The following is a 23,850-nucleotide window of genomic DNA, read 5'->3' on the forward strand; positions in this document are numbered from 1 at the left end:
CCGTACTCGATATTCTCTAAAATGTAGTTACATCGGCAAGGCATTTTGTTCTGCTGTATAATATGGATCAGATGCTCCACACAGAAGTAATGAATGAAACAATGTAAACATTGCAACATTATTATCACATCTGCTTCCAAGTTTTAGGCCGCTGCACAATATTAGCAAACATTGCTTTTTTCTTTGGTCAACAGAAATCTTGTTATTCGTATCAACTGTGTTTAGCTGTGTCAGGCGGAATGAGTAGCATGGCGAGCGGAGCTGGTGGTTTAATGTGTTGGCTAACAGCTCTGTTTCTTTTATCCATATTCTGGATGTTTGACATTCAAGTATTCCTCTATACACAGCATTCCCAACCTACCAAAGCAGTCATCAAGTTGTTCATATACCAAGTGTGATTGCTTGTGGTTCTCCAGTCATCTGAATGTTGAATATTCTAGAACATTTGAATAATTGAAAATGTGTATCTCAGTGAAACAAGCTCTTGGTGGTGGTGGCTGTGGCCACAGTGGAGTCGGCCAGGAGGAAAGGTCCCAGTGGGTGACTTTGGCTTGCTTGACTGTCAACACTGTCTGCCCTGCATAGAACCTTCATGATGCATTTTGCCCTAATGTCTGACTAGAAGTGTAAAGGCAAATTCTGAAATAAACTTTGATAAACCTGTCTGTCTCACGTTGCGCTACGACGTGCTGTGAGCTTGTAGATCTGCTATTGTCGGCTAATGTTCCCCTCGGAATATAGGGATGCTATAGGGTTCAAGTGGTTAATGTAAATAAATGAAACCGTTCCTATCACACAGAGATGTGGTACTAACTATTGAGGACCCCCCTGTTGAAGACCCATGCCTGGCTAGTGACTCTTGTGTCTGTTTCTCTCTTCTAGGATGGGAAGACCGCAGAGGATCTGGCTTCCAGTGAACAACATGAACACATTGTTACGTTACTAGGCAGGCTTAAGAAGGTATGCAGATTGAGAGAGAGAGAGAGAGAGAGAGATTGAGAGTGTGTGTGTGTGTGTGTGTGTGTGTGTGTGTGTGTGTGTGTGTGTGTGTGTGTGTGTGTGTGTGTGTGTGTGTGTGTGTGTGTGTGTGTGTGTGTGTGTGTGTGTGTGTGTGTGTGTGTGTGTGTGTGTGTGTGTGTGTGAACTTCTAAGCACATTTCTTAGACCTCATTTCCTGACCTCCAAAAGAATCTTCTAAATCCTCCAGTTTTCTGAAATAAATATTTAATAAATATATATATATATTTTTTAAATAGCAGACCTACAGTACAAGCTCATAGCGATAGCGCGCGCTATCGCTATGAGCTTGTAGATCTGCTATTTTTACACCAAAAGGGGTTCCCGCCCCAAAATGGGCTAAAAAGCAAGGTGCCCTTTGAGCATTTCTCCCTGACAACTCTCTGACATCTTCCCATGGAAACATCCGCCCCTTTCCTCCCAGACCTACCCTTTACCCTACAAATACTACAAATGTCGCTGGTCATTGCAGAAGCCTTTTTACCCCCCACCAGCTTAGGTACAAATGATCGTATTCATCCATTATGTTTGCCTGTAATTGGCTTCCAAAATTCTAAAAAGCTTGATGGTGCACAGCAGTATATGACTATGTACTAACATTGAAAGGAAGGTTATATCATTATTATTATTATTATTTCACTTGTGTTGATTTGACAAGAGAGGCAGTCTGACACTGGTAGAATAGATGTAGAATTAAAATCACTTCTGCAACTGAGAAGAACAGCTTGTTGAATGTGAGAAACCTCACAACCGTTTCCGTTTGTCTTTTAATAGACATTATCAGGCATATGGAAAGTTCGAGAAAAAGCACGATACTAAATTCTATTTGGATGGATAGAGGTTTTCTCTTTTGAATTTTTCAGAGCATGTTTATTTTCTCTGTATCATAATTTTATGTTATATTATCATTCAAACCTTTTTTCGTTACCTGTTTTGCCAATTATTTGGGGGCCCACTTGCAATATGCTCATGGCCCACAGGTAATCACTGGGATAGGGTTTTTAACTCTGAAAGTCTCAAGAGACCGTAAGGATCCACAGTTAAATTCATTTACACTGGGTTTCTCTGTGGAGTTGAGGCCTCTCTCTCTCTCTCTTTGATGACCAGATGATACCCAGTTGAACGCTTGACGTTACTGAACAGTAGAGAAGAATATGAATGCCCCTGTGAGGGAAGTAGGGAACAGTGTGAAATACTAGCAGCAGTGGTCTTGTGGTTAGAGTGTCCGCCCTGAAACTGGGAGGTCGGGGTTCGATCCCCGGCCGGGTCATACCAAAGACTGTAAAAATGGGACCCAGTGCCTCCCTGCTTGACACTCAGCATCAAAGGGTTGGATTGGGGGGTCAAATCTACTAATCAAATTATTATTCCCGAGCGCGGCACGGCTGCAGCTCACCGCTCCTTGGCGGCGGCTCAACCGCTCCAAGAGATGGGTCAAATGCGGAGAACAAATTTCACTGCGGTAACATGTGTGACAAATCGTACGACTTTGACTTTGAGACCCTGTGAGGGAAATAGGGAACAGTGTGAAATACTATAGCAGCAGTGGTCCAGACCCTTGTTGAGAATATGCCAAGATATGCTGCAATGTTTCCTTCCATTCATCTTGACCTTGCCCCATATTCTTCAGACTCTGTACTAACGTATTGTTGACGTTATCTTGGCTGGTTTGACTCAGGTCTCAAAATGTATGCACCGATGCACCCGCACGGGGGGGGGGAGGGTTTGCTTTAGATAAAGGTATGCACCACATAGATGCATACTAAATAAACTATTCATTCTATTAGTTCATCCGTATGCCTGCTGCTGAATGGTCTCCTAAAGCGGTCATTCTCAACCTTTTTTCAAGGACCCCCTTGTTTGATATGCATCCAATGCATCTAATCTACACTGACAGATCCTCAGTGTAAGGCCCAAACCACACCAATGCAACTCCTTGCAACAAAACTGTTTTATCCCTGAGATTCAAAAAATGTCTTCTACAGCAGTGTTTCCCAACCTGTGTGTCGCGGAGCTTTGGTGCTCCGTTTGATGTGTCCAAGTGCTCCGCGTAATTTGACAGAAATTAAGTTATAGTGTTACTTTCTGTCAAATCAGGCGGCACACTAACTCTCCCCCGAAAGCAATATTATAGCTACTTGGGCTGCCCGGCTGCAGGATTCTTATTGTTGCGTCGTCGATAACAACAACACGGAACAATAGACTCTAACGACCCTCGGCCATTTAAATGTTAATGCTTAGATGCATGCAGAAGAGACGCTACATTTCGCTCCCTCTAGAAAGACTGGTGCGCGCAGAGCGCATATGCACGTAGACAGCAGACACATACAGTCCTAGGCTACATGTCCCGACCCAAACACGTAAAGTAAACGTGACGTTGTTGTGATTAAACATAATGTGCCACGAAAAATAGATGTCCAAAATAGCTGGCCATAGATGTCCAAACATGATCGCCTCGTTCGGCCAACAAAATATATCTCCCTCCCTCCACAGTGACCACAGAAGCGCACTAGCGCAGTGATGCCTGATTTATTCTTCGTCGTACACGTGTTATGCTTGCATGCTGAAAATGGCTGATCTACAAGCTCACAACGCGTTGCGGACTCAACCAGTTGTGAGCTTGTCGATCAGCTATTTTCAGCACGTGGAAATAAGCAGGCTGTGAGAACTGAGACCCTTCACAATAAAAGCATGCAGCTTTCACAAGTTGGCCCATAATAAAGGAAAAGGATTAGGTGGAATTTCACATTCTATATGAGCAATTTTTTAAACTGAGGCACTGTCTCTGTCCTTTCTTTCTCTTTAAAGTTATTTGATGAGTGCTGTCATGTGTGTTTTTAAAAGTATATTTACTTTGACTATATTTTTAATATATATTCTTAATATATATATATATATATATATATGTATGTATATACCCCCCCCCCCCCCCCCCCCCGGTGTTCCCCGAGACTTTTAGGCTATGAAAAGTGTTCCCTGGGACAAAAAAGGTTGGGAAACACTGTTCTACAGTACATGTTTTCTGAAAAAGCTATGTTTCTATGTCAGTCGTTCTTCGATTTTTCAAAAATAGCAATAACCTACAAACTTATGAGCTTGTAGATCTGCTATTTTTCAATAGCTAAAGCATAACATAGTGCTAACACCAAAATGGGTTAAGGACATGTCACTGCCATTGTGCCAAGTGGCAGCAGAGTGTAGCCTTGCCAGGGGATTCATGTTCATTTCCCGTTTACCAGCCTCCAGACCACCATTGTAAGGATCGGCTATTATTAGCATTAGCTCACGCTGTTTATCTTTCAGCCAGAAACTTTAACATGACGGGAGCGATGCGGTACAAAATCACAAATGACATCCAAACCTCGGATGGATGCCGATCGCCATGGACAGCGCTCGTACTTCCAGAGTTATAAGGCTTTGAAAGTCCTACTATGAACGGAGCCTGGTCTATGGGGCCGTGTGCAGAGATCCTGGTGGTGGAGGTGAACCTGACCAATGTTTAAAGCAGATTTTTGGCTCGACTGCTTCATATATGGTGTAAGGGGGGGAGGGGTACGGATATGTACGTAGCTGGCAGATAACGTCCCATAGGCGGGGGAGTACGAATACGTATGTAGCTGGCCAAAAATAATGATTGGGCCTTAAATGAACTCTGAGGGTGTACAGTACGCTCTCTGAGTTACAGACCCCTCAGCGTCCATTTGGTTCCTATATATCTAAAACAATCCCATGTTGACTTAACCGGACCGTTGTCCTTGTCTGTTCGGGAAGTGTTTTTTGTATACTTTGTTGTTTTACGCTCCCAGGACAACCTCAAGCTGAGCTACATCCAGCAGCTGAGGCCGACCCAGACGCTCCAGCCCAGGATCAAGCTGAAGCTGTTCGGACACTCGGGCTCCGGGAAGAGCACGCTGCTGGAGTCTCTGAAGTGTGGCATCCTGCGGAGCTTCTTCCGGAGGCGGAGGACGACGCCGCGCAGCATGGCCAACAGCACGGCACGCCACCCCAACTCCCCCGTCAACGCCAAGCCTGCAGGTATGAGGCCCATTCTGACCTGAGATCAGATTCATACGAGGTTTTCCACTGGACACACACACGGGTCTGATTAACCCGTTCTGCCCTGAGATCAGATTCTAAAAGAAATGTCAGTCGTTCTTGTCGATTTTTTTCAAAAATAGCAGACCTACAAGCTCGTAGCGCGCGCTATGAGCTTGTAGATCTGCTATTTTTCAATGGCTAAAGCACGACATGATGCTAACATCAAAATGGGTTAACCCAAAATGGGTTAACCCATTTTGGACTGAGGTCGATTAAAAAAAAGGCTTCTAAATCCTAACATTTTTCAGAAAAACCCATGTTTCTATGTCGGTGGTCCTCAACCTTTTTCATGTCAAGGACCCCCAGAATTATCTCTATTGGGCCACGGACCCCCCCCCCCCCCCCCCCATCTCAAAATACGTAGTTCCAGGGACCCCCCCCCCCCCCCCAGAAGCCAATATTTTAGTTAAAAATGTTCGCTCTGAAATATATATTCAATGATTTGCGTCACATTTTAACGATTTTTAAAAAATAGCAGACCTACAAGCTCGTAGCACGCCACTCGGTGGCGCGCTATGAGCTTGTAGATCTGCTATTTTTCAATAGCTAAATTATAACATAATGTTTAAAACACCAAAAGGGGTTCCCGCGCAAAATGGCCTTTAATGGTAAATGGTGCATTTATATAGCGCCTTTATCCAAGGCGCATTACAGAGATTGCGCATCGTAGCGCGCCACCGAGTGGCGCGCTACGAGTTTGTTGTAGATCTGCTAAAAAAATAATAATCGAAGAACGACTGACATAGAAACTTTTTCAGAAAACTGTCAGGATGTAGAAGACATTTTTAGAATCTGATCTCAGGTCAGAATGGGTTAAAGCTCTATGCACACAAGGGATGTAACCATTAGTGGGTGATACTATTAACCAGCCTGGCTTCCAGCCCGATTCACTGAGTTCTGTGAATTTGTTCACAGAACTCAGTGACTTGAGAAGCAAAGTGAGAAAAAAGAAATCGGACGAACGTAGCAAGCAGGCTGGAATCCGACCGACCACAATTTAAAACTTATCTTAATTATCCGTGGAGGCTCAGTATAACAAAAGAAACATATTTAATCACGTCCAAAAGAAATGCAGAACGGAAAATGATGATTCAAGTTTCGCAGACAGAGGTCCTGCAGCCTATACAAGATGTAGCTTTTTTTTTTATCTTCCAGAGAGATATATGAAGTAGATATATGCCTGTTTTCTCCACTACATATTTGTCAAAAAATGTGTTATTTAATTGTATAATCGTGCCATCAAAATCTATAGTTATTACAGATCCATAATACACACTTACAGGCAATTTTGCCTGAAAGTGAATCATGTAATGTGCGACCAATTGCGTCCGTGCATTAGTAGGGCCCAATTGAGCGTTTTTAATTGGTGGTGCGACACGTTGGGAACAATGGGAAGTGCGAGGATTTCACTCGCATTCGCCCAGTGCAAACCAGAAACGTTATTTGGACAGCATGCTCATTGCACAGTGAGGCAAAGAGCATGCGTGTGGGTGTGTGAAGGAGGGGGCGAGAGAGAGAGAGAGAGAGAGAGAGAGAGAGACTTGCAATACCCACTCCCACCTCAAAATCTATTTCAATGGCTGTTTTCAAGATGTTTTGGCCACTATCTCTGGAACGGAAGGTCCAATGTGCTCAGTTTAAAGCTTGTTGGATGCGTGACTTTGAGGGCATTAAGCACAGTCGGAAGTGTCCCACGGGCTGCAGTTTGAGTACCACTGGTCTATGAGGTCAGTGTGTTTGGAGCGATGTCTCCCAGGGGTCTATACTGTACATGGTCCCCTCATTTTCCCCCACAATTCCAAATATATTCACCAAAAATAAGCTTGACTTGTTGCCAGACGCTAGGGGTGAATGTGTGTGCAAGTAAATGTTTTTATTTTTCCGCTCTCTGTGGAAGCTATAGTCCCAGAGAGAGAGTGATTGCATTTATGTCAAAACATGAAAGACTTGTTCAGCGTGGTGTGACCAACAGTGACAGGAAGACATTTTCAATCTGTTTTCCACTTGCTCTCTCTCTCTCTTTCACTGCCTCCCGCTACTGAAGTCATATCGACCATAGTGTCGGTCAGTGGTTCTCAAAGTTGGGTCCGGAGTGTGTGAGGGGGTTCCAGCAGGTTCCCAGCAAGTTGTGTTTATATGGAATCAAAATCGGTTTACCCACGTTTTTTGGCAATTTAAAATATCCAATCTACAACCTCACAATGCGTTGCATCGTGAAGTTGTGAGCTCTCAATAAAGAGGACAGTGCATTTGATGTGGTTTAAAAGTGAATTAATGGTCTTTGTGTGAGATTGTTATCACCACTGAGCCCAGTACTTGACGGTAAATGCAGTAGTTGAGAGGCACGGGTTGTGAGTTCACATCTCACGCTGATCAGAGAATCAATCTCTCCTGCTGGGAGAGCGTTCAGCCACAGCGATCCGCCTGTGTGTTATGCAAGCTCAATCCTATTACTAATGGAAACCTTCAGACAACAACAAAAACAATGTATTACTGGAAAATAGTTGGTTCATCATAAGTTAGCTGTCTGTCTGTCTGTCTGTCTGTCTGTCTGTCTGTCTGTCTGTCTGTCTGTCTGAACCATGCATCTGCAACTCATTCTCTCAGTAGTCTGCTTGGCGTGCATACACACACACACACACTTTCACATGCATTTTTCCTTCTTCCTTTACTACACTGTCTATTCTCGGGCTCTCCCAGGCAATTACCTCCCAGACAGACATGCTGCTGGCTCAGATAACGGTCAGTTAATGTGAGCCTTATAGAGTTATCTTACCATCTGCTGTTGTTGTATCCGTCATCGTTGTTCCATCCGCAGTGGCTTTTGAAAGTGTTCTTACCTGTCATTAAGGGTGGCGCCCTTACTGACCCCATGCTGTTTGTTAATATGTGATCTATGATGGAGAGATGTGACACACACAGCATCCACTCTAGTGGCATCACCACCACCGGCTTTTAGAGCGTACTTGTTTCTCTGTTGTCTCAAAGCCTGTTTCAACAGAATGCGTCACAGGCATGGGGGACAGAAGGAGCCTAGGTATGCTGAGCAAATGTAAGGGGCCCCAATTTAGCTCTTGAAACGGGGCCCCAGGTGCGCCCGTTTCAAGATTAAGGCCTAGATTTTGAAGGTGCGTTTTACTTATGGTAATACATAAATTGGCCTCGCTCTGCGCACATTCGTATTATGAAAGGCATATCGGCCTGTGTTGAACGCACACACATTATGGCATACGGCGTTCCTGAATATTTTAGCATTGTGGGAGTGTCCATATGTTAATTATTTTCGCTTTGCGCAATTTGCTATTAAGCCCCTTGACCTAAAGACACTCAGCGCATAACGATTAGACGTGGGTCTGACCACCTCATAAACGCAACAAGCACTGTTTGATTTTACACTTGAGCGGCTCTGGGAGGCTGGTAGAGTGTTGCCATGTCTGTTTATTATAAGCGGCTTCTTTTTCTGTAAAGTTGCTTGTAAATATTGGTAGTTGTACTATTTTGTGGTTGCTTTTCTTGTTTCTAAAGTGGTTATTTGGGCTTTTCTCCTAATGTTGTTTAAACCAGTGATCCTCACACAGCACATTCCCATGTCAAGGATCCCCAGATGAATGCATTTGCCCAACTAAGGACGGCTAATCCAAAAATTAAATAAAAAGATTCCAAGATTACTTTTGAAAATAGCAGATCTATACCAGCTCACAATGCATCACATTCATTCATTAAAACTATGAACTCTGACTGCAGGGGGATATATATAATGATCATTATAACAATGTGCAAGAACATATTTAAAAATAAGGAAGAACTTTATATTTGTGGACAATCAAAATGTTTTTTTATTTTAATGTGGTGTCATTAAAATTAATCTGGATATGGCAGACTCACTATCTAGAAAATAAAAACATGGCACTTCATTTAAAATAGGTTGCAGACCCCTGTTATATGCGCTTATTTTTATAGACCTATTTACTTGTTTCTATGAGACATGGCAACAGCCTTTTTTGCGTCTTTCTTTTGTAAAATGTTGAGATTAGAAACGGCCATAATTCTTTCATTTCTCAACCTTAAAAATAAATAAAAACATCTCCATAATCCTTGGGAAGTTTGCTTTCATATGCTGTATCACACCCGATTCAAGTCTTCTTCAATAAAATGCTACGAGCGAAGACCATATAACATCGGGGCCACAGGCACAGCATTAAGCAGCAACATTCAACTCATTCCTTCATCATGACTTGAATGAAATAAAATATAATACACGTTATTTTACTGGTGTTTTTCAATAGAAACAAATTATTTTGAGGCATAAAGGTGACAGCATGCAGTGCAATAGGAATAATTAACCCAAATGTGACAAAGTCATGTTATGTCTTCTATGGTGCCAGCCTGAAGAAATGTAATACCACGATCCCCAAAGTGAGCATTCCGTATGTGACATCAGCTGACTGGTAAAGAGAATAGTACGGACATGTTGATTGGGTACGTCTCAAACACGCCTTAAACACACCCATGACTAATTCAAGGCCGTTTTTGCGCAATCCACGGGGTGTCGAAAGCGCTTCTTAACATGCCCAAAATTGCAATATGACATACCACACGCCCCCCAGCTCTAAAAACTGTAATATGATATGTAATATTATTGGAACTGGTTAATCGACCTGTTAATGTATAAAGTTTTGCCACCCTAGTGTCGGATGGGAACATTGTCAAAATAAAGGTAGTGTAACAATTGATATTGTTTGGATGTCAGTTTGGAAGGAGTACCTCGTCTCAAAAGGCTCTGCACTCAAACTATATAATAATAATAATAATAATAATAATAACAACAACAATAATAATCTTTATTGTCCCGAAGGATATTCATCTTCACAAGTCTGTTCAACACCCGCAAAAAAAACAACACATAGTACAGAAAACATTACACCAAGACAATACAAAAACATGAAGTTGTGTACAGAACGATCCTATCGGCGGGGCAGTTTGTTTAATGTCACGATGGCTGAGGGGACAAAACTCTAAAACAGACCTTTTCCCACGGCAAGGTTCTGTATATATGTCCTAAGCAAGGTTCTGTATATATGTCCTAAGCAAGGTTCTGTATATATGTCCTAAGCAAGGTTCTGTATATATGTCCTAAGCAAGGTTCTGTATATATGTCCTAAGCAAGGGCATGAGGGTGAAAAAGTGATACAGGGGATGATCAGTGTCATGTGATATTGAAAGTGCTAGCCGTGTGATGGCCTTATTGGTCATTTCAGACAGTGTGGGTGTGGGAAGTCGGATGATCTTGGAAGCAATACGGGTAATACTGAAAGTTTATATTAAGTATCATGATAATGAATAATAGTTGTACTCTGCTTATAGTAAATAATGCATTTATATAGCACTTTTATCCAAAGCGCTTTACATAGATTGTGCATTACATTCACCCATTCACACACACATTCATACAGCCACACCAATGGAAAACAAGTTAAACAACCTGCACATCAGGAGCAATTTAGGGGTTCAGAGTGTTGCTCCAGGGAGCCCGGGATCAAACTGGAAACAAACCTCACGGTTCCCATCTTCCCATCCAGACGATCTACGGGCCACTCTACCCCTGAGCCACTGTCACCCCTATTGTGACCTGGACTTCTGGTTTTCATTTGTTGAACTTTAAAATCCAACTTCAAGCCTCTCAAAAGGCTGCGATGCCAGGAGAAACACGGATATGGAACAGCTTTCCATCTGTCAAGTCCAAACTGAATCATTACCAGAGAGAAGCCTGACCGCAAACCAGTAATGAGGCTTCAGATTAATTTTACATTCCTTGTTCTACTAAGAACAGTGAGAGAGGTACAGTAACAACTGCCATGAACAGAATTATTAGGCTTATATGTATTTATTTTATCAAACCTTGTGAACTTATTGGAGGAAAACAGTGTTTAACGTATACATTATTTAGTTTGACTGTTTAAGGTTCCTGATGATACAGGCTTGTGGTTGCAGACTGCAGAGCAAGGAACTGAAGGTCTCATCAAATAACTGCTCTACTGCAGTTTGATGCCTGTATTTGCTTTTCTTAAGCAACAGTGCCCCCTTGTGTCAGACATTATGGTTTTGTTACTGATACTGACCACTAATCTTCAATTCCTGTGATGGAGGGACTAAAATCGAAATCAGTCAGTGGCTGTCGTGTCCAAAATCATTCAGTCATTCACTACTCCATACTCCTCATACAGTTAGTTCTATGTAGAGGACGGTATAGTGAACTCATCTGCCAAGTTATGTTCAAATATACAATGACAAATACCCCCAAAGGAGTGGGGGGGCAAATTATTATTATAAACATTTTGACAACAGACAGGATGCTGTTAATGACAGCATTGCTGTTACTAGCCAGATAAACATCATTGTAGCCTAGTACATAAGGTTTGTGATTTTACCCTACCTTTCACGATGCATTGTGGTATAAAATGAGTTCACTATATAGGGTATAATAATTATCTCTACACATTCAGATAGCACAAATTGAATTGTGTCATCTAATCACAATATAGTGCACTATAGTGAGTGTTCGGGTTTTCCTAGAGAAATCTCAGGTAAGCTTCTATTGGCTATGCCCTATGCTGTATCCCAAATCCATAGTTTGTCTGTGGTTTCTCTATTCATAATGTCTGTCACACTGGTTTTAGTTTTAGGGACAGTCCTTAACTACGTTTCAACAGTTGTGCTATAATTGTTCGATATCTACAGTATGTAATTGCCTGGTTACTGCAAGACTATACTAACACTAGACTAGAAATCTCAGACACACAGGTCTAAACTCGGTATCTCCTGGCTGAGGTAATCATGTCCCTGCTACGAATAAAGAATATGTATTACCGGTGTATCATAAAGGAATCTTTCAATACTTAACCCATTTAGACCATTCTAAAAACGCCTCCTAAAACCTAACCTAATGTTTTCTGAAAACCTTCAAAATATTACCCAAAAAAATAAATAAAAATAGAAACTGTTGCTATATGAGACTCAGAGATGTACAGTATGTGACACAGAGGGTGCAGCTGGCATTAAAGGTAAAACAGTTCAAAATCCAACATTGCTGAGCTTTGAGAAATGTCTGTTTTGAATGTATTTCTAATTCAGGCTACAGTTATTCAAGTGGTTTCATGCTCTGATGTAGATATTTTAGATACTAAGTGTGTGTGTGTGTGTGTGTGTGTGTGTGTGTGTGTGTGTGTGTGTGTGTGTGTGTGTGTGTGTGTGTGTGTGTGTGTGTGTGTGTGTGTGTGTGTGTGTGTGTGTGCGTGCACGTGCGCACACGTGCGCATGCATCTTGTCTGCATTGGTATCTTCAGTGTCGGTGAGCATCTCCAACCTCTACCCGGGCTGTGAGAACGTGAGCGTGAGAAGCCGCAGCATGATGTTCGAGCCCAGTCTGACCAAGGGTGTGCTGGAGGTCTTCTCCCCCGTCCACAACGCCATGTCCTCTGCAGATGAACAGGCCACCAAGGCCGTCGACATCCAGAATGCCAATATCAACGGTAGGGCTCACGCACACACATGAGAGGGAGGAAATGTACAAGCGGAGTGTGTTTTAGAATGGGGGTGATATTTACAGCTGATATTTCTTTTGTTGAATCATTGGTTTTATTTGGTGACAAAAAGAGCACAAAAGCACATTCCGACAAATGTATCACCGAGGATAAAAACACAATATAGCCCAAGGTCTTATTTCCATTGTGGTCCACTTCAACAAATAGCACTAAACACTATTTAGTGTTATTTGTTGAAGTGGAACATAATATAATGTTTTACCTGTAAGGAACAAAGTCCTGGATACCTGGAACTGGAAAATCATTCATCTGCATTACACATTACAAAACCAGGGGCAAATGTTCGATATCTATGTAATTGTCTGGTTACTGCAAGACTACTTACTGACTTACACTCAGTAGAGCATACATCTCAGACAAACTCATTATATCCGGGATGAGATAATCATGTTCCTGCTAGGAATACAGAATATTTATTATGTCATAAAGAAATATTTCATTATGCTCTTGTGTTCAGGTAAATGTGTGCAAATAATTTCAACCGTCATCTTGGCCTTTGACCTTTGCATTTCATGGGCATTGCTGCCCGTGTCTACATTTGTATGCTTAGAAATCTCACCCAAGTTTCCATCCCCACACACTCGTAGGCGTTGGGGACTTCAGCGTGTGGGAGTTCTCTGGGAACCCCGTTTACTACTGCTCCTACGACTACTTTGCGGCCAACGACGTCACAGCCATCCACCTGGTCGTTTTCAGCCTGGAGGAGTCGTACGAGACCCAGCTGAGCCACATCACCTATTGGCTCAACATGCTGAAAGCCCTCACCCTGCCCCAGGAGACCATAGGTGAGGAACAGGGAGGGAGGGAGGGAGGGAAGGGGGGTACAGCAACATGCAATGGGCCTAGATTCGCTACACCAGATACCCATGCACCTGTAAAAAATACTTCCTTAATGTCACGCTTAGACTTTTGACGTGTTACAGCCTGGGGCCAGTTACAATTTGCAGCCACCTGTAGGGGCTCTTATAAAGTGGTCTTGAAGGATGTTAGGATTTTTTGGCCGAAACTAAGTTTGTTGAGACCAGTGGGGCTCCTTCTGGTATTGTGCCTGTGTGTATCTTTTATGCTACTGAAGTTGTCTGACAGGTACATGGGTATCGCTGTTTCTCTGTGTGTATCCCTGTGTGTATCTTTTATGCTACTGCAGTTGTCTGACAGGTACATGGGTACCTGTTTCTCTACTGAAGTTGTCTGACAGGTACATGGGTATTGCTGGTTCTCTGAAAACCAGGCCCATAGAGCGTCGCAGTCCCGCCCCCTTGAGAGACCCGGAAAATAAATCCCGTTAATTTTCCTCATGACTTTTCAGAAAGTATTTATTTAAAGACGTTTACGCCGCGGACAAAGCCAACTCTTGTCGTGACAACAAACACAATTTTTCGGTCTGAACAAATAATTAGAAAGAAGAAGAAAACGGCAGGTTACAACACTTTTTGTTTGTTTTTCTTCTTTGTAATTATTTGTTTGGTCCAAAATATTGTGTTTGTTGTCATGATTTGTCACGACAAGAGTTGGCTTTGTACGACACTTATAAGGTCTTTAAATAAATACGTTTTGAAATGTCTATGGGAAAAATGCATTGGAAACTATTTCCTGGGCCTGGCGTCGTCATGAAAGGGGGCAGGACTGCGACGCTCTGTACTGAGCAAGGGGTTAGGCGAGTTCTGGGTGTAAGGCCTAGTAGTAACCTGACCAGTTTGTTTTGACTGAGAGATCTGACTGAGAGATCTGTTTTTAATTCCTTTTTACGTGCTTACGTACCACAAGGTTCATGCATACATTGTCAAAATAACATTGGATGAGTGCTCCTGCTACTAGTATCCTCAGTGTGTGAATTCCTACTGACCACCTGAATAAAAAACATGGTTGAGTGTTCTGATTACTTTTGTTGACATGTTTCCACTTGAGATGTTGCCCTCTAAGATAAAACCTCCTGTTAAGACTTTCCATTGATGAAATGTTTATAAAGCCTACAGAGTATAGACAGACTTAACCAGTGACAGACACTTTCAACCATTTGGGCATGTCATTAGGTGAAAACTTTTCTGTGGTAACAGATCTACAAGATCACAATACGTTGCATCATGGTGTGTTGTGAGCTTGTACGTTGGCTATGTGTGCTACTTGTGTGCAACACTTACATATGACAACGTATAAATTATGGCATTCATTGAAAAAAATATATATTGGAGATACGATGTCTAATGGCCGACAGCAACCATTATGTGTGTGTATTTGATAACGTGGCTGTGTGTGTCTGTGTGTGCTCGTCTGTTTCCAGCTTTTGGAGGTCGTATCGAGCAGCCTCTAGCTGTGGTTCTGGTGGCCACTCACGCCGACCTGGCTAACGTCCCCAGAGCCTTCTCTGGAGAGATCTGCTATGACAAAGAGAGAGCTCTGCTCAAGGAGGTCAGGAACAGGTATGGTGTTTTGCCCTGTAAACCCGATTGACTTTACACCAATTTAAACAAGACCGATGCGTTGCACGTTATTGTGTGGTTTTGTGTTTGGTAAGAAGAACTCTTTATTGGCTCTTCAAATAACCAAAAACTCGTTGTTTTTGTTGGTGTCGTCAGTATTGTTTGCACTCCACCTCCATCCTCACTAGTTGTTTCCCATTGGTTTTCAGTAAAGATACTTACTGTACATTGCAGCAACCAAGACATTTTGGTAGGAATTGTTTCAATATCTCAACACTCCGGAATTCAAAATATTTGTTTAGTATTGGGAACTTCAAAAAGGTTCAAGCAATCTATCAATCAAACTCACCATAGAGCTATGACGTGTACACAGTATGACACCCTTTTTCGGTGAGTTTGGAACTTTTTTTTAAATGTGCTGTGTGGTTTTGTCGTTAGGTTTGGGAATGACCTCCATGTCAGTGACAAGTTGTTTGTCATGGACGCCGGAGCCTCCAACTCCAAAGACATGAAGCTGTTGAGGAATCATCTGCTCGAGCTCCGTACCGACATCATCTCGGTATGTTCAACGTTCAAACACGAGGCACATGCCGTCTCTCTTTCTCTTTGTGTAAGCGGTTGTCACACAGAGGAGCGTGGCTAGAAATGCTTTGTCGGAGTAAAAACGTTGAAAAAAATAGCTTGTGGTGTGCACCACAAGCTCCTCTCTCGTGAAGTACATTGTGTTCTAAAGGTTTTAGATAGCACACAAAAGTTCAAATATTCTCAAACTTTTCGGCGCAGCATCTGTAATGACACATATCGGTGTGATCGCAGCAATATTACTTCAATAAATCCAATAAATCTGATGCTGCTCAATTTGAAACGTACACGTCGTTTAAGCGCAACACGTTGACTGACAGACCTCCTTTGTATTTTGTTGTCTGCAGAGGTGTAGTCCCATGACCCAGCTGTGGGAGCGGCTGCTGGCCACCCTGCCCGCCTGGAGGAAGCTGAGCGGCCCCAACCAGCTGACCTCCTGGCAGCAGTTTGTCAGCGATGTCCAGGAGCACATCAACCCCCTGGTCAGCCAGGAACACCTCCGTGCACTGGCCTTGCAGCTGCACAGCATGGGAGAGGTGGGTGGTTGCATGCACACACACACACACACACTAAGGCTGTACCCTAGCCCTGTTTTTAGGACTCGAACATTTGCAGGAATTTCCGAGCGAACATCCGAACCATTTGGTTAATTGGTTCTAATTAATTAATTTCTCCGAGTGCTTTTAACCAGGCTGCAATTCATAAATAGATCCTCCGGGGCGACGTTGCATTGTATATCAGTGAAATAATGGTTAAGTTCATCAGGGGTTGGTGAGGGTTGCTACCGGGTTGGCCGACCGGGAAGGTGTGCATTTTGTGTGGATACAACCGTCTTTACTTTTAATACACTATAATGACAACACGAGATATCCGTCTTGAACATGATCAGAGCGCAGCACATCTCCCCCTCTCTCTCTCTCCCAACACACACGCGTGCACGCACACACACACACACACACACACACAAAGCGTCTATAGTGGCGACATGTGCTCCGCTGCTGCGAGCGGCCGTGTGTGCGTCCTCGCAAACAGCGAAAATAGCCGATCTGCATGAGGAATAGGCTAGCAGCACTCTCGTCGGGAGGGGGGCAGCACAAATATCCTACGAGTAGGGCAACCAAATGGTCAGCATACGTCCCTGATGCGAGCTCATCATTCCATAAAAATGAGCCATAGTTGAATGAGTTGCTGGCAGGCAGCTAAAACGAGTGTAAGCTTGCCTAGCTAGTTAGCTGTCTCTCTTTCATTAATTTGTTCCACCTGTGACGGCTACTCTCAGAAGCGCATTGAGTGTGTGTGTGTCACTGTGTTTGTCTCTTCTGCCGTCTGCAGGACTTTCAAATTATTGTAAACACAACATGAACATATGCATATCGCATATGCATATCGCATTCTCGGCGAGAAATATTTCTGAGTAAAAACAAAAAATATATATAATAATAATAAAAATATATAATAATAATGAATAAATAAAAACGAATGGTTCAAGGCCATAAATTAAGATTCGAGTGCCAACCTTAACGAGTGAACATTCGAACCCTGAATGTTCGGGGACAGCCTTAACACACACACACACACACCGAAGATGTAACAATTCACAGACTTTCCCACCTATACCGGTCAATAAACAGGGTTGGTTGGGTAATGACTGACTACATGTAATCGGGATTTCATAATCGGATTGTGAAAGATGGTGGACAGAGCAAACCTCAGGCTCAACATACTGTACAGCAGGGGTGCCCACACTTTTTAGACTTGAGAGCTACTTCCAAAATGACCAGCTCAACCAGATCTATAGCCACCAAAAATATATATTATTCCATTGCTGAAAATAGTTACATGCACTTTTTTCTGATGTTTGTGCGAAACACTTTTGAAAACACGGTAGGCCTGTTGCATTGTGGGTTTGAGCTGCCCTTTTTGATGTCAATCAATCAAGTGCAGTGACCTTAATTCAAGTGGCAGATTCCAAAAAGTCCTTATTACTTATTTAAATTGTATATTTTTAGGGCCATGTCATGTGGTCTACCTGCACAGCCTGTGTGATCTACTGGTAGATCACGGTCTACCTTTTGGGCACCCCTGACTGTACAGGGACGAAGCTGTGGGAAAATAATGACCTCTCTGGGACATTGACGGACTCGACCCGCATGAACACCAGTATGAGCCGCTCAACATTGACAAACAGCCTGTCTGATCTGTGCCAACTTTACTCACTGTGTTCGAATAACAACATCGTTACCCTGTCTGGGCTTCGCGTGTAAATTGTGGTGTTTCACTTGTAAATTGTGTTTCTAGAGACGTCCTTTCAGGCCTCAGGGAGGTCATCGCCACTGATTGTCCAGCTCGAATCTCAAAACATTAGTGTTTTGCATCTGTATGCAGCTGTAGTCTGTAGCACGAAACCTGTTTATCAAGAACCGGGGTCACTGTGAAGGAGTAGATCGGCTGTTTTCGGAGAAGAACATGGACATTAATATAACATACCCGTTACCCATTTTGGTGTTTTAAACATTATGTTATCATTTAGCTATTGAAAAATAGCAGATCTATTTTAGAAAAATCGTGAAAATATTTATTTCAGAAAACTGGAGGATTTAGAAGATTCTTTTAATTGTTGAGGTCAGGCCTAAATGGGTTAAGTGGTTAAGGTGCAATAATCAACAATAATCACATGGCTAACTCTGTTTATTGTTTTTAATCATTAAGACTTGATTCAGAAGTGAACCGGAGTCATTTTCATTTCCTATGATAACTCATGGTAGGCTATCTATGGTCGACAATGATTCAAGATTCTAGAACGTTTATTAGAAAGGTAAACGAGCTACAACACAACAAATAAATAACTCATCCTCCATGATGTTGCCTCCATGCTGGAAAGCTGAAAAATCTTAATTCCTTTTATCTACCGCATTCCCTTGACGCGACCTGGTATGGCAATTATATACTGAGCAAGTCGGCACCATTATAAGTCAATAAAGTATGAAATAGCATGGAAGAGCCACTGTTTACTAGTCTCTGACCAGCAACATGGCTGTCAAGTGATACATCTTGACACCCCCTTTTGGATTTCTTTTGCCAGGCGACTAGTGGCAAAAAAATCCAACCGTCTGGTTCTCAACCCTGTCCCCCTGCTATCCCAATCACACCTCAACTTCACACCGTTGTAAAATAGACAACATTTACATAGTCAACGAGTTGAGACTGCATTTCAAAGTCATCTGACCCAACCCTCGATTGTACCTGCATCTAGGTGTGGATGTTTAACAATGAGCAGTGATTCATATGAAGATACATAGATTAGAATCCATTCCACAGTAACCAATGGTTGGTTTGGGATTGAAAATATTAATAATATAAAAAACAAACAGTACATAATACTTTACTCTGTCTCTGAGGCATGCTTTGATCAATACATTTCCCTCGCTGTATCATACCACTAGGGGTCGCTGTGTGTTCATCAGTAACATTGTCTCCATGTGCTTTCAATGACTCAGAATGTCCAGAACAGATTGTTTCTCTGCTTGTTTATTGGAATGCCTGTGGTTAGGAGCCAAGTGGATGACACAGCAAACATTCGAAAGCATTTAGCCAAAGCTAGTTGTACATTACTCTGACCTGACTGAGTCAACTCCCTTTGAAAAACACTGACTGAGAAGAAAAAAAGACACGTCACCACGGGGGTCCGTGGTGACACAACACATTTTGCCTCCCTAAAATGTAATTCCCGGAGACGCCACTTGTGTAATTCCTTTGTATCTCAGATTTTTCTTTCTTCACCACATCTGCTTGTGACTCTGTTCTCACCTTGTTCCTATTCCTAAATGCCCCCTCCCTGTTTTCAAGTTTCACTCTTGGCCACAATCTTTCTTCCCATGTGTACTCCTTCTTTTCTGCCTTTGCTTCCTCTCTCTCTTTCTCTCCTTCTATCTCCGTTTGGCACACACACTTCCTGCACACATTTCCGTGTCTGGACTTAATTTCCCCGGCAATTTTCTTACGAGCCAACTCTGTCTGTCTGTCTCTGTCTGCTTCATCCACCACACGGCCCCCCATTCTCATGCTCCTCACCCCCCCCACCCTCTCCTCTCCCCTCCCCTCAGATCAACATCATGCAGAGTGAGACGGTGCAGGACGTGGTCCTGCTGGAGCCGCGCTGGCTCTGCAGCAACGTGCTGGCCAGGCTGCTGTCGGCGGAGACGCCCAAGGCCATCCACCACTACAGGGGGCGCTACAGGCTGGAGGAGGTGCAGGCGCTGGCGCCCGACAGCGACGTGGACGAGCTGCTGCAGGTCCTGGACGCCATGGACGTGTGCGCACGCGACCTCACCAACCCCTGCATGGTGGACGTGCCGGCGCTCATCAAGACCAACGGCCTGCAGCTGCACCGCTCCTGGACCGAGGAGGAGGACGAGGAGACGCTGGTCTACGGCGGCGTGCGCCTGGTCCCCGCCGAGCACCTCACGCCTTTCCCCTGTGGCCTGTTCCACAAGCTGCAGGTGATTAACAGCTAATCAATACTGCAATGTGGAACTACTCCGTTACAAGTAACAAGTCCAGAATTCTAAATGTACTTGAGTAAAAGTATAAGTGTATTGGCATCAAAATGTACTTAAAAGTACCAAAAGTAAAAGTTGTCTTTATGCAGAAATGTCCCACTCCCATTTCAAGTTTCAAATGTATGAACATCATTTGAAAATAGCAGATCTACAAGCTCGCAATGCTCACAATGCGTCGCACCACGACGCATTGTAGAACGGATATTTTCAAATGGCCAAAATGTATATAGGGCTGAAGTTGTTGATGTCTGTTTTGTAACAATAATCAAGTTTTATTAACTTAACTAGTTCCTAAAGTTGTCAAATACTCATAGTGGAGTAAAAGTACAATATTTGCCTCTGAGATGTAGTGGAGTAGAAGTAAAAGTACTGGAAATTGGAACTCAAGTAAAGTAAAAGTACCTCAAAATTGTACTTAAGTATTAGTTAACTTTTACTTTGTGTCCGGGTAGAGCTCTCGCCTTTGGACCATAAGTGCATGGGTTCGATCCCGGCCAACTCAGCGCATGAGTAGCACGGCTTGCGTGCGGTAAGTCATGTGGGAAGTGCTACTGGGAGCTGATGGTAGGTGTGGCGCTCCACCTATAAGCAGTCCATCACCCAGGGGTCTTTGGGCATCGTTACGGGGGACAGGCTCCCACGTGTTACCGGCTGATGGTCGACAATAAGCCACTCCCGACCGACGTCTTCTACTTTCCACCGCTGTGTAGGTGAACCTCTGCCGCTGGAGCCACCAGCAGAAGCCGGGGGAGGAGGAGGGCGGCGAGGAGACGGACGGAGACATCCGCCTGTGGACCGACGGCGCCAAGGTGAGCCAGGCCGGCGCCGAGGCCATGGTGCTGCTGGTCAACCACGGCCAGGGCGTGGAGATCCAGGTGCGCGGCCACGAGTCGGAGCGGGCCAAGTGCTACACCCTGCTGGACACCGTCTGCAGCATAGCGGAGAACCTGCTGGCCTCCACGCTGCCGGGCCTGCTGACCGCCAAGTACTACCTGAGCCCTCAGCAGCTGCGGGAGCACCACGGCCCCGTCATGGTCTACCAGCCCAAAGACTTCTTCCGCGCCCAGGTGCAGCGGGAGCCGTCGCTCACCAACACCATGGGCGGCTACCGGGAGAGCTTCAGCAGCATCCTGGCGTTCGGCTGCACCGAGGTCTACCAGCAGGGCAGCCTGGGCACCCACGTCCACATCTCGGACGTCTGCCTCCTGGCTCGGAGGAAGCTCTGCCGCATGCTGGACCCTCCGGACACTCTGGGGAAGGACTGGTGTCTGCTGGCCATGAACCTGGGGCTGACGGAGCTGGTGGCCAAGCACTCACACGTGGGGACTCCCGACGGGGCCGCCGAGCTGGACTCGGAGGCGTGCGGCGGCGAGCGGGCCCCCCCCCCGCCGCTGCCCAGCCCCACGGCGGCGTTGCTCCAGGAGTGGAGCTTGCGAGCGGACAGCACGGTGGGCGTGCTGATGGCCAAGCTGAGGGAGCTGGGCCGCCGGGACGCCGCCGAGTTCCTCCTCAAAGCCTCGCCCGTCTTCCGGGTCAACACGGAGGCAATGGGCGGGGCCGCCAACGGCTACGTCCCCACCTGCAATGGGGGGACCTCCTACAACTCCATCAGCTCCGTCATATCCCGCTGATCAAAACATAAATAAAACAAACGACAGTCCCTTTGTTCTCCCGACAGCCTGCGAGGGGTCGAGCTACACCGACCTGAGACGGCGGCGGCGGGGGCACTGGGACATGGTCAATTAAGTGCAATCTTTTATCAGAGGGACGGAGCTGCTCCCCCAGAAGTGTTTGTGTTTGTGATATACAGTATCCACCCATCCTTCCCGTCAATAGGAATGTTCTGAATCAGCTGGCTGTCCCGAGCTCCAAAGACTATAGATGCTCAACTGGTTTTAATTCTGTGTTTAATCTATTGTGCTGCTTTTAACACACTTCCAAACCCCAATGCACATCCATGTCTGAAGTTGTGCTCCGAAGGATATTCAGCTGTGAAAAGATGGCAGCCATTATATAAAGATGGCTTTTTCCACACGTAGGTTTTCCATAATGCAAAGCTGTAAGGATATGATGCCTGCCATCTTTAGACACATCGTCTCTCCCAGCTACATATAGTATTTACGATCTCCTTGCATACATTTTGTGACAGTGGGCATTCTGTTCAGTGCTTAACGGGATAGTTGCTTCTTCTTTTTATTTATTTATTTAATTTTTTATCAGAGTGCCTTTATGGCCTTCTACCTCCCTGAAGAAAAGCACAATGATCCTGTTGATATGTCAAAACAATAGTTTCCATTCAAAACACATGAGGAACTGTGCCTTGTTGACAGTCATAGATGAAATACAAGCAGACAAAGTGCCCTCTGACATTAGCAAGAGCAAGCATTTATTTACATTTGGAGTTATGTTATACAATGGTTAAAATAACACCCCAACTTTTTGTAATTTCACTGATTTCTACAACGCATCTCATTTCAATTTGAGTTCATGATACCGTTAATTCCCTATGGACTTGGGAAATACAGTGAATATATACACACACTGTACAGTATGTATACAAAACCTAGGGCTAGGCCTACTGTTTTGTTATTTAACCAATCCTGATACCGTCCCACTATGAAAGATCACCCCCAAAAGTCTTTGCATTGATTACGCAATCCAGTTATTTATGAATCTCTGAATTGTTTCCACCAACTGTTGGCCCCAACATTGAATTTAGATGTCACCTGATATATCGGTAGGCAGACGTCTGTGATTGTTTGTATACGGGAGACTATCAGGAAGCCAGTTGGTTTTAACCCATTCTGACCTGAGATCAGATTCTAAAAATGTCTTCTACATCCTGACAGTTTTCATTCTGACCTGAGATCAGATTCTAAAAATGTCAGTCGCTCTTCGATTTTTCAAAAATAGCAGACCTACAAGCTCATAGCGCGCCACCGAGTGGCGCGCTATGAGCTTGTAGATCTGCTATTTTTCAATAGCTTAAGCACGACATGATGCTAACACCAAAATGGGTTAATAATGATGGATACTAAGTAGGATCAATCGATGCCCATGCCAGCAACCTAGTGTTTCATCTCTCCCTCCCTAACTATATAAAATATAGCAATTTGAGTTTTCGGGGCAGTTGACAGCTTTCCTTTACTTTACTTTTTTAAAGATATTTTTTTTTGCGGCTTACGCCTTTTATTGATTTTTGAAGGGACAGACAGTAGGCTGACAGGAAACGGGAGAGAGATGGGGGGATGACATGCAGTAAAGGCCGTGTCGGGTCCGGGAGTCGAACCCACGGCACACTGCGACTGGATTACCAGTCCGGTGCGCAGACCGTTACGCTACGGCCTGGGCCCTTTACTTTACTTTTGGTATAGCCTGAAATGCCAATATTACCACTGCACTTATACATAGGCTATAAATGTAGAACATATCTGAGGAAGTTTTCTGTTCCTTCTGCCAACTGCCTAAAATCTACCCCATATCCTAGTCTCACTGTCTTTTCAGACAGTTACAACCTTGTTTCCAACAGGCTGTGTTTAAACACTGTAAGATGAATGTATTACGAGTCCTTCT

General features: G+C 44.0%; 1 protein-coding gene across 1 annotated transcript in view; it reads left to right on the top strand.

Moving 5' to 3' along the window:
* dapk1 (death-associated protein kinase 1) overlaps window positions 1-21,925 on the top strand; it is an 89,552-nt gene extending 67,627 nt beyond the window's left edge. Inside the window, exons 19-27 of the mRNA XM_083783901.1 lie at window positions 883-960; window positions 4,824-5,052; window positions 12,459-12,644; window positions 13,304-13,501; window positions 14,998-15,136; window positions 15,575-15,695; window positions 16,066-16,254; window positions 19,822-20,217; window positions 20,988-21,925. Of these exons, the coding sequence (XP_083640027.1) occupies window positions 883-960; window positions 4,824-5,052; window positions 12,459-12,644; window positions 13,304-13,501; window positions 14,998-15,136; window positions 15,575-15,695; window positions 16,066-16,254; window positions 19,822-20,217; window positions 20,988-21,908 (2,457 nt within the window). The 3' untranslated portion in view covers window positions 21,909-21,925. The remainder of the gene's footprint in view (window positions 1-882; window positions 961-4,823; window positions 5,053-12,458; window positions 12,645-13,303; window positions 13,502-14,997; window positions 15,137-15,574; window positions 15,696-16,065; window positions 16,255-19,821; window positions 20,218-20,987) is intronic.
* Window positions 21,926-23,850: the final 1,925 nt, after the last annotated feature.

The sequence above is a fragment of the Protomyctophum parallelum genome (assembly GCF_964188405.1).
Source record: "Protomyctophum parallelum genome assembly, chromosome: 15".
Taxonomy (NCBI): Eukaryota; Metazoa; Chordata; class Actinopteri; order Myctophiformes; family Myctophidae; genus Protomyctophum; species Protomyctophum parallelum.